This window comes from Sceloporus undulatus, chromosome 1 (assembly GCF_019175285.1).
Source record: "Sceloporus undulatus isolate JIND9_A2432 ecotype Alabama chromosome 1, SceUnd_v1.1, whole genome shotgun sequence".
Taxonomy (NCBI): Eukaryota; Metazoa; Chordata; class Lepidosauria; order Squamata; family Phrynosomatidae; genus Sceloporus; species Sceloporus undulatus.
Genome location: NC_056522.1, coordinates 23,092,742 through 23,104,939, shown reverse-complemented (window position 1 = coordinate 23,104,939; position 12,198 = coordinate 23,092,742). Strand labels below are relative to the sequence as shown.

The following is a 12,198-nucleotide window of genomic DNA, read 5'->3' as shown; positions in this document are numbered from 1 at the left end:
TATTATTATTATCATCATCATCATCATCATCATCATCATCATCATCATTATTTTCTTGGTAGATGTAGTGCTTTTGATCCAGCTATGAAGTATGTAGGAAGAGCTGCTCTTGGGTGTGGACATCTGTACTTGACATTTTGCGTGTTGTATACAAGATTTACATTTTGTAGGCATCCAGAATACAGTTTTCAAAAGGGCTTGGCATTTGCCCCATGAAACATTTAATTTCTGACAATACTTCTTCAGGTCCTTTAATGCTGCTGTTATATATACCTTAGTGAAACCCAGAATTAGAAATTGACCAGTTGAAATCAATCAAGTCATCCCTTAAGTTGGAAATTTTCTAAGGTAAAGGGGCAACTTAATTAAATTTATTTTTTAATTACAGTAATTGACTTAAGTAGGAATTTTAGGGCTAATTTAATCCCACAATTAATTATTAATTGGCTTATTAATTTAATGACAGAATGCTAAAAAGCTAACAAAGTTAAGATTTTCCACCTGGTTCTTTACCCAAAGCCTAACCCTTTTAATTTTTGGAAAACTATTTCTTACTTTCTGGATGGCATTTTTCATCTTCCTTTTTTAAGGCTCTTTCTGGATGTTTATAGTATAAATTGAAATTGAAATTTAATATAAGATTAGTAGTTATTTTCCCCTTTGTAAGTGCAATTTAATTATGTCTATCTATGGCGGGGTACATACCTCCGCTTTGCGGCGCTCTGCCGCCGCCACCAGTAGGTCCGCGGGGGAGCTGGAGCCTTCACACGGCCCGACTCCCGCGTGGACCGAAAAAGAAGCTCCAAAATGGAGCTTCTTTTTCCGTCGCGTTTGCGACGTAGCGAGGCGCCAGGGGCGCACTCGCTACGTCACAAGCGACGCGATGCGTACGGACGCTCAGCGTCCGATACGCAAAGATGGCGCCGGCCCTGTAGAAGGGCCGGCGCCATCTTGTATGGATGGAGTCCGTACTAGGCCCAGGGGCGTCTATAAGAGACACCCCTTTTTTAAAATGGGACGTCCTCCGGACGTCCCAAATGGCGGTGCAGAAAGCACCTATATCTATATAAAGATACTGTATATAGATACAGATATATAGATATGTAGCTTTTTAGCAATTATAAACACACAAGAGACTTTAACAATATCATTACCTTTGCTGTATTTTAATTGAGTGGACATAATCTGTTAACTAAGGCCGGCCTAAACAGACTGGCACTTTGTGCTGGCCTGGGGCCGAAAGTAGGGCTAGATAGGAGTGGGTGCCCACATGCACCCAGCTCTACCTGTGCCGCCCATGTGCCATGTTGGTACGCACCATGATGACGCACGAGTGTCGGAAAACCCAAATGGTGCTCCATGGAAGGGGCATCATCATGGTGCATGAATGCCATAATCACTCTCCTTCCAGGAAGCTGCTTTCAGTAGCTTCTTTTTGCTCCTGAGAGGGAGCGGATTGTTGCTGCAGCAATGATCCGGGGCAGAAAGAGGCGGCATCTTGCCACCCCTTCCTGCCCGTCTGTCGAGCCCCCTCAGTGTTTCCCAAATTTGGGTTCACAGTGTGTGTGTGTGTGTGTGTGTGTGTATTCCAAAAAACAAACCCTGATTTTGCCATTTTATATAAGAGACGTCATTTTACTGCATCATTATATTTAATGGAACATGAGCATTCATAGATTTTGATATCCATAAGGGATCCTGGAATCACACCCCAATGCATATCAAGGGCCTAAATGTGATTTTCTGACTTCCTGACAGTAAGAGTTGTTCAACAGTGGGATACCTTGCCTTGGAGTATAGTGTTCTCCTTTGGATGTTTTCAAAAAGATGGGAAGGGGCTGGACTGGATGGCCCTTGTGGTCTCTTTGAACTCTATGATTCTATGTTGGATGGCCATCTGTCAGGAACGCTTTGATTGTGAGTCCCTGCATGGCAGGAGGTTAGACTGGATTGCCTTATGGTGGGCTTCTGATTCTGTGTTCCTAATTGTGGCTTAAAAGACTTGTGTGATAATCTCCTAAAACTGAGAGGATTCCCTGCACCTGTGACATAAAAGCCACCACTTAATGAAGTGGTCAAAGTAGAATGGCAGCCTTTGATAGGTTGAATTACATTTGGCCCTTCTTATCCACTGGCGTTCCAGGACCCCCCATGGATACCAAAATCCATGGATGCCCATGTCCCATTAAATACAATGACATAGTACAGTAAAATGGTGTCCCTTGTATATAAAGGTAAAATCAAGGTTTGCTCTTCAGAATTTATACTTTTAATCAAATATTTTCAAGCTATGAATGCTTCAGTCTGTGGATAAAGAATCTGTGGATATGTAGGACTGACGGTATGATGAATGAATTGAAATGAACTATATTCATTTATAGCATGCTTTGCCCCAGCACTCAAGGGACTCAAGCTGGCTTCAAAGATTAAAACAAACACACATTAAAATACATACAAAGACTTCAATTAAACATGTAAAAATTGTTTTAAAGATGTGATTAAGAGCTTGTAGAATTGAAGCCATTTAAAATCCATTAAAAGAAAGAAGATAAAAATCAAGAAAACAGTGCACTATTAAAAGCCCATTACAGTCAATTACTAACAACCTGTCCTTTAAAGAAAAAATTTTCACTTGCCAGTGGAAGATCTGTTTCTTATTGAAGTTGCATGGGATATTCTCAGTCTAGACTGTCCTCCAGACTGCAAAAGCCAGAGGGATAGCACAATGACTACTAAATTTGTACATGATGATCATTCTTTCAGACTCTATGTTCTGAGCTATGCAAAGGAGCCCTGAATAAATGAGTGTCTGCAGGCTTTTTGGGAAATGAATTTCCCTTTTCTTTTTGGGGCACAAGGAGAGTTCATTAACCCACCAGGCAACTACTCTGGTACATTGGTGTCTAGTAAAAATAGAAGGGGGGACTTCATACAGTACTTCAAAGACTTAGCTGTGCAAGTTGGCAAAGGGCCTCAACACACATGGTGCAGAGAGAAAGGTGTTCTAATTGATCATTATCTCAGTACAGAAGGTATCTTGTATACATTGAATAGACAGAGAAGAATGTCACTGTAGTTGGGGAAAATTCAAATTAGGATCATTTGACAGAGGCATCTACTGGGGATAATATCACAGAGAGAGAGAGAGAGGGGAGATCCAGTGTGGTGCAATGATTTGAACATTATACTGGAGTTCTGTAGGGCAAGGTTTGAATCTTCACTTGGCCATGGAAAAACACTGGGTGTCCTTGGGCAAGTCATGCTCTCTCAGCCTCAGAGGATGGCAAAGACAACTCCTCTCTGAAGAAACTTGCCAAGAAAATCCCATGATAGGTTCATCTTAGGCTTGCTGTAAATCGGTAATGAATTGAAGGTACACAACCACAGCAAACAATATATATAGAGAGAGAGATGAGAGAGAGATGGAGATTGCTCAAAGCACTCTGAAGCAAATCAATCTGATATCATTTAATTGCCATGGTTGTTCCTACAAAATCATGGGATTTGTAGTTCAGTGAGCCAGTAGAGCTCTCTGGTAGAGAATACTAAACAGAATAATAGAAGAGTTGGAAGAGACCACCTGGGCCATCCAATCCAACACCCTGCCATACAGAAACACACCATCAAAGCACTCTGGACAGATGACCACACTGCAATAGTGAGTCCAGGAAAGGCTTTGGTAATTGTAGGGGATGGAAGACAATGCCAACTTCCACAATAACCGCAAACATACACACACATACACTTACTCTTCTGTATGTCATTAACAGGAGACCAGCCATAGTGTAATAGAGAGCCTTTGTCCCCATTAAGGTTCCAGGTGACACAGTTGAAATGCTTGATGGATTCTCCTTCACCTGTTTGATATTAGAATTAGGCTCTGAATGTTTTTCAGTGCAACTTCAACTTGTTTAAACAAACTGGTTTTGAAAAACATGATCTGAACTTCTTTCTTTTTTTTTTTTTTAAAAAAAACATAAATAGGATTAACTAGAATTTGTTGGACATTATAACCTGTAGTTAATCTAAACGAGCAGGGGAAGATATCTCTTCTTGGGATTCCTTGCCATAAATATAACTCCTTCCCTCAGTCCTATTTTCGCAATCATTTTAACCACAGGGAGGAATTATTCAGTGGCATTACTGTGAAATTGCTGTGGTCTGAGGTTATGGTTGTATCATTATGGACAGTGGTGTTTTTATTGTTGGGCTTGAACTAAGTAATCCAAACAATTTGGAAGGCTGAGAGATGAATTTTTGTATAAATTAATGCAAATCAAATAAATGCAAATCAAATTGAATACAAATCAAATACTCTAGGAGGCTGAAGCTCAGATTCAGGGCCACCCTCATCTTGTTTGAATTTGAATGTTCTTCATATCCAAATGAATTTTTGCTATGAAAACCTAGCTCTCTCAGTAGCAGAATTTGTTGCTTGGCCTTATACACTGTACGTGGATGACTTCTGCTGTTTCAAGCTACCTTTACTGAAAATATTCTTATCTTGTCACTGATAGATTTCCAATGCAGCTTACAAAACAAACATTGGCAAATACTTTCCCCTCCTCAAAATCTAATGCCAGACAACACTGTTACACAAAAAACAAGATTAGAACTCAAGCATTCCAAAAAGCCTGGGAGAAAAGCAAAGTTTTAACATGGTGTTTACATTCTGCTAGTGGTTCGTGCCCTTGTAATTTCCCAGTTGCACAGCTGCAGTATGTTGCATATTCTGGCTGCCCTTGAAGATGACCTGAAGGCTTCAGCTACCACAGAGTAGCTGGGAGCAGTCTGGTGAAATTGTATCACATTAGTTCTGAAGAAGCCAAAATAGCACTGGCTATTTGGTTCCAAACACAGTTCAAAGCACCATTGCTTACATTTAAATAATTAAATGGCTTGGGATCCAAATATCTGAAGGTGTCAGTGTGTGTGTGTGTGTGGGGGGGGGGATGCTGTTTTAGGCTATAACACCCAAACTACAACTTTGAACCACAGTTTTAGATTAGAACTGGCCATACTGGGGCTAATTGTTATCCAAAGAACAAGTGAGGAGGGACTGGAGCATCCCCAGCTGCCAGCAATGCTTCAAATGTTGGGGAAATTGGCTTAGCAAGAGGCTTGAGCAACCTTTGGAGCATGTGCACCAAAATATACCAGTACTAACTGGAAGGACTCCAGGGTTTGGGTGAAGTAAGAAAATTTTATTTAGAACATATGCAGAGTGCAATCACACACACAAGATGGCAATCCAAGCAAGCACAACATTTAGAGCTAACCAAAATAGAAATATGGAAAGGGGATGGTGGAGTTTTTAGATGTTGCAGTGGGGTTATAATTACCTGTCAAAAGAGAAGACCCTGGAAAGCTGGAATGGCTCAGAACATACACAGAGGGTAAGGGTATATGCCCGCTGTGTGTGCAGAGGTTAGATTTTGAAACCACATTTATACCTTAAAACTAGCTTTAGGCTATTTTTCTTAATTGCTATAAATATTATATTTATTGGCTGTTTATCTTCTTTATGTAATATTCTTATCTGTCTTTTGCATTCGTAGTTGAGATCCTGCCCTTTTGTTGTTGGTTGCAACACCATTTTCAACCCATTGTGGGTTGCACTTGCCCATTTTTTAAAAACCAAAAATATGCAAGCCATCACTTCCAGCGATGTTCAGAGGTGAGGAAGGAATGGTCTTCGGGCCACACACAGCCCCCCAGTGCTCAGTGCTGCTCCTTGTTGTTGGGTTAACTGAGTATGAACTATTTTTACATTCTGAACTTAGGGGCTATACATGCTGTTCCTAAGGGGCAGTGCGCTGATCTCCTTTCCTAGCCAGATCAGGGCCATGGCAACCACACACCGCAGTCCGGATTTGGCCTTTCCAGGGCATGAAAAGGAGCCACAAAAAGAGGCTGCTTTTTGTGCTCTGGAAAGGGTGCCATAGCCATTTTGCTGCAGCTTGGCAGAGCTCCGTCAGCACTGTGTCGTTTGGACACAGCACTGGAGGAGCACTGTGATGCCATGCCTATGTGGAACAGTGTGTGGTGTCATGGCTACCCAGGGGTTGAGTCAGGGCCTGTGTCATGTGGACATGATGCTCTGACTCTGCCCTCAGGCTGGCCTTAATGGCCGGTTAGTTTTCTCTAATTGCAGCAAATTAAGTACAAAGAAGGAGGAGGAGAGAAAAACCGGGACACTTAGAAGCAGCTGAAAAAGTGGGATAACAGAAGATTAAGTGGAACTGTCTCTGCCAAATTGGGAAAGTTGGAGGGTATTGTGTTTCTATTCAGCTGGTTGTATGACAACCAAACCCTACAGAAATTCCCTCTTCTGCCTACCCATTAAAGGTACAGGAACCATCTCCAGTTTTCAGTCCTACAACTGACAGGTTGTTTGTTGTTGTATGGATGGAACAGGAGATACATTTTTTGTTGTGCCTCCAGATTTGAAATTTCTTCCCCTCATGTAATATGATGAGAGCCAGCATGGTGTTGTGGTTTGAGCATAGGGTTATGATTTTGGAGACCAGGGTTTGAATCCCCACTCAGCCATGGAAACTGACAGGGTGACTTTGGTCAAGTTAGAGTCTTACAGCCTCAGAGGAAGGAAAAGGCAAACCCCATCTGAACAAATCTTGCCAAGAAAACCCTGTGATACATTCACCTTAGGGTTGCAATAAGTTGGAAATTACTTGAAGGCACATAACAAATGTAACATGCCAAGTACAAATGTTGTTCTTAGTTAAGCCCATGCTCTATAGGCTTACATTGCTATAGCAGGACTTAGGATGCTTGGGTTCTAATCCTCAGTAAACTATGAAATTAATTGGGTGACCTTAAGTCAATCACTCTTTCTCCAGCTAATCTATTTTACAGGATTATTGTGAGGGAATAATGAGAGCCAGGTATCATGCCCTTAAATAATTGGAAGATAGGATATGAATAACAAACACGTTAACAAATATTGATGATGCACCAGCACTCATGGAAAACATTTTCTGATTTTAATAACTTGCTTATTTTTTTGTTATTATTGTGGATCTCTGTGATATATTCCAACTGTTATTTTAATTGTGTACATCTTTCTGAAATGTTGTTAATGAGTAGTATATAAATATATAAAAAACATAAACCATTTAAGCTATGCAGATGACACCATTCTACTAGCAGAAAACAGCAAAGATTTGGAATTACTATTGGGGGAAAAAGACAAAAGTGCAAAGGCAGGTTTAAAGTGAACATTAAGAAGACAACGATAAATCAGATGATGATTTACAATAATGCCCACAGATCAGATGAGGAAGACATTGAGTGCAAAATTTTCCATACTTTGGCTCTTTCATTAACCAGAATGAAAACTATAGTCAATAAATCAGAAGAAACCTAGAACGTGGAAGGGCAGCTGTGAAGGAACTAGACAAGATCCTCAAGTATAAAGATATAGTGTTGAAAAGTAAAGTTAGGACTTCCAAGCCATTGTATTTCCCTTTTCTATGTATGGTTATCAAATCTGGACAGTGAAGAAAGCATAGAGGAAGAAAATGAACTCATTTGAGATGTGCTAGAGAAGAGTTCTATGGATACTAGAGAAAATCAGGTTTGAAGTCTCCCTAGAAGCCAAAATAACTAAACTTAGCCTGTTGTACTTTGGCCATATTTATTTATTTATTTATTTAGCACCATTCATATACATGGTGATTTACAAACCAAGTAAAACATTTATAACTATTTCAATAACATAAAATACTAAAATACAATATCATGAGAAGACATGACTCACTAGAAAAGACAATAATGCTTGGCAAGGTAGAAGTCAGTAGGAAAAAAGGAAGACTTCATTCCAGATGGATGGACTCAATCAAGGAAGCCACGGCCCGGAGTCTGCAAAACCTGGGCAGGTTTGTTGATAATAGGATGATTTGGAGGTCTCTCATTCATAGGGTTGCCATTGGTCAAAGTCAACTTGAAGGCAGTTAACAACAATAAATATAAATATGTTAAATACTGGTAAGTAAATAAAAATGCAATCAATGACTTTTTAAAAATGAGCCATAGTAATCCAGAATAGATCTGCTTAAAGTCTTGCAAGGACTCTGTATGTTTCCTTCCTAATTATATATTACTGTATCACTTTCTTGTAGGTTTTTGGTGGCCTGGTCTGGATCCTGGTGGCCTCTACTAAAGTTGCTGTACAAATGAGTCAAGGCTGGGTGATGTTCGTCTCAGTGTTCTGCTTCGTAATTTCAACATTGCTTTTGCTCCTATATATGTGTGGAGCTCATGGTGGGAAATCTGCTTGGGTTGCTGTGGTAAGTTATGTATGAAAGAACTTAAAACATAGCGAAAGACCCTATTTTGTCCAAATATAGGATCTCACACACCCACATCCACACATGGTAATACCAGGTGTGGAGTTTGAAAAACTTAAGTGTTTGGACAATAACTTCCAGAATCCCCTAACCATCATGTTCACTGACCATTTTGGCTTTAAGTTTCTGGGGATTGCAAAGGCATATCTGAGTTAATAAATCCATTAATTATAGGTGCATCTACACTGTGGAAATTATACAGTTTGATACCACTTTAATTGTCATTGCTCCATCCTACAAAATCCTGGGATTTATAGTTTTGTGAGGCATCAGCACTGTGGCAGTGAAGGCAAAAGACCTTATAAAAGTACAAATCCCAGGATTCATCAAGTGGAGCTACAGCACTTAAAGTGGTGTCAAACTGCATTATTTCTATAGTGTGGGTTGCATCTGCATTGCAGAAATAATGCAGTTTGACATCGCTTTAACTGCCATGGCTCAATGATCTGTGGTTTGTTGTGCAACTAGAGCTCTGTGACAGAGAAGGCTAAATAGCTCACAAAAGTACAAATCCCAGAATTCCATAGCATTGAGCCATGGCAGTTAAAGCAGTGTCAAATTGGTTGAGAAGGGAATCAAAATTTTCATACATAAACCTACATGAAATTCACTGTCCAAAGCTTCAAAAAATTGTATGTCAGACTAGGGACTTTATCACAGCAGCCTGCTGTCCTGCCACTAGTTTAAGAATGGGAGCATACCAGTTTGGCATCATTTCTTATCACACTTTCCCCGGCACATTAGTGCTTTGGCAATCCATGGTCACAAAATCTGTTTTCCACAGTATTATACAGTATCTTCCCAGAGGCACGGAGACAAGTGACCCAGGCAGCCAACTGTCTTTTGAAGCCAGCTGCTGTGTGAATGTGCACCTGGCTGAAGGAAGGTATCGGCACGGCATTTGCAATCACTGCTCCTCTCCCTTCTTTCAGAAGCATGGGGCTCCTGTGTACACATTCACACAGCAGCTTCAGGCTTCCAGAGGGAGGACGAACAAGCTCTGATGCTGGCTGTTGTGTGAATGTGCACACAAAAGCATTGGTGTTGCTGCCTGGGTGTCACCTGGAGGAGGGGGCAGGGCGATCGCTGCAAGTGGGAGGAGGGATAGGAGCAGAATCATGCCCACTCACACAACATGAGTGCCTCAGGAGCAGAAATGCAGTGGAAAGGACTGACCACACAATGGCCATAATGAACTAGTAGCAAGATTGAGAGCCTATTGACTGGTTTTGCCTGTCAGTGAAAAGGTGCACTACAATAATGAACTGAATTCAAGGTAACAACAGGATGGACATGATATTGTGTGATAAGTACTGGCTAAGGATTCTTTTGTCCTATTAAAATTCTGTATTTTGATCTTTGTGTGATAAAGTCCTATAAAGTTCAGAGCCCTGCAGTAAACACGTGGCAAGATTTGTTCAGAGGAGCTGCATACCTTCCAGAATTTCACAGATGAATACTGAGACGCATACGGCCAAATAACACCAAAGTGTGATCACGATGGCACAGGTTATTAATAAGGAAGAATGCACAAGCTAGATGAGGCTGCAGCAGGTTGCTTTTGTCTGAACCAACTGCGACGGGCAAGATTGCCCCTTTCCTCTACACTTTGCTGAGTTGATTGAGTGCAAACTACTTTTGCACTTTCAACTCAGCTTGCAGCAATTGAAGTAAGCTGAAGATAAAGGGGAAGATGGGTGTAGGAGAGAAAAACTGGGTTATTTAAAAGGCAGTTGAAGGTGGTGGGACAAGGTGGGACAACAGAAAATTAATCAGGATTGTCCCGGTCAAATGGGGACTATTTGAGGGTATGCTGCATGGAATTCCTTGTACAAAGGTTCAGCCAGTTATCTTTTAGACTACAATGCCCCAAATCCCCCAGCCAGCATGGCTGCTGGCATTGTAATCCAAAAATGTATACTTCCAAAGCTTTGCAAAGGACTAGGTGTTGCACTTCTCCATGCCATGTACAAAACTCAACTTGACAGGCAGTTAAATTTTACCTCAGCAGTGGAGATGGGACACTGCACCCAAGAGTGGCAGACTAGCATAGGAGGTTGGGTGCATGGTATGCTTAGCTCTCCCCTTCAACTACTACTCTGCCTCTGACAACTGCCTCCTTTTGCCTAAGTGTAGGGCTGGCCTTTCGATGGCCTCTCCCAAAGTAATAACAATTCTTACTTTCTTTTGAAAAGAATGATACCAGCTTTGCTCAGAAAACCATGTGTACTTCTTGTAGAAATTTACTGAACCCTTTGAATGATAGAATATTGAATAAAAATGTTATTGATGATGAACATTAATACAAAACAAGCTCTCTGCTCGTATCAGATTTTTATAACAGTACAAAAAGGGTGTAGTGGTTTGAGTGTCGGACTATGACTCTGGAGACCAGGGTCCAATTCCTTGCTCAGCCATGAAACCGTGACCTTTGCAAGTCACATGCTCTCAGCAAAGGCAATAGCAAACCTCCTCTGAACAAATATTGCCAAGAAACCTCCATAAGAAAGTCACCTTAGAGTCACCGTAAGTCAGAAACAACTTGATGGCACACAACATACATGCAAAGAGGGAGGGGTGGCAATGCCAGCCCTTGCCTGAATGTTTGTTCTAGTTGTTGTAGTTGGATTCTTAGGATCTTTTTGTGGTGGTCTCTTTTCCAGGATGCTTTCTACCAAGTAATTGCAACTGTCTTCTACCTAAGTGCAGCCGTTCTGCAAGCTTATACCACTTACATGTTAAAATTTGAGGGAACTTTCAAAAACTACCAGATAGATATTGCAGCAGTGGTGAGTAAACAAGACTGTCTTTTCAATGAATATCTTGACATTTAAGTAGTTGCATGATTGATTTAAAAATACCTTCCAAACCCTTGGCCACAAAGGTGCCCTTATTAATCAGATGGCAGTGGTAGCAGCAGAAGGAGATAGTGATGCTCCCTTCCATGGGGGACTAGGTTGGCCCCATCACTGCTGGCCTTTCGCCAACAGGAGAAGACATTTTTAGTTAAACAGGCCTTTTTGAAACCTTGTTTTAAAATTTATATTTGAATATTTTATATTTTTTACAATTTTAATTGTATGATTTTAATTATTGTTTTAATGTGTTTTATATATGTTGTTAGCTACCTTGGGTCCTACTTTGAAAGAAAGGCTGGCTTAAAAATTAATAAATAAATAATGATTATGTTTCAAGTTTTTACAAAAAAACTGCAGAGGAGCATCATACTTTCCTCCTTTAGGTAGCAGTAATATCAGTATGTGACACAAACATATATTTAATTTAATTTACTTAAATTTATATATTAATATACTACAATTCTCCCAGCACAGGATCCAAAGCATCTTACAATAATTTAAAACAAAGCTGAACAACAAACTTATTGACAAAAGTTTAGAAACAAATAAACCAATAAATAATAATGTATGCTTTTTGATACAGAAGCACTATCTTTGTTTGTATCCAGATTTAAGTGACTAACTAATGGTTAAACTAGATGTTTTAAATACACATGGTTAATTTTCTTTCTTACTTTCTAGTAAATGTTTGGTAGGTTTGTCAGACTCAAGACCATGTGTAGAAGATGTAGTTTCAGTTCCCCCATCCCAGCTCTCTCCCTAAATTCTCCACCCTTGCTGGATCTAGAAAAAAAGAAAAAAAGCTACCCCAGTCCATCCAATAACTATAATGGAGCTCTCCTCTTCTTTGCCTTAAAGCAGGAGAAAATGTAGGAAAAAACAATGGCATAGTTGAGGGGGATCAGATTTAACCCCCCTCTATCCAGGTGTAGTGGCCCTGATTCAAGCAGCTCTCTCCCTGCCCTAGCTGG

The 12,198-nt window shown here is 40.4% G+C and overlaps 1 protein-coding gene across 3 annotated transcripts in view; it reads left to right on the top strand.

Annotated features, from left to right (window-relative positions):
- MAL (mal, T cell differentiation protein) overlaps positions 1 to 12,198 on the top strand; it is a 53,001-nt gene that overhangs the window by 39,048 nt on the left and 1,755 nt on the right. For all 3 annotated transcript variants that reach the window (XM_042442701.1, XM_042442786.1, XM_042442874.1), the window contains exons 2-3: positions 8,142 to 8,309; positions 11,033 to 11,158. In XM_042442701.1, the coding sequence (XP_042298635.1) occupies positions 8,142 to 8,309; positions 11,033 to 11,158 (294 nt within the window). The remainder of the gene's footprint in view (positions 1 to 8,141; positions 8,310 to 11,032; positions 11,159 to 12,198) is intronic.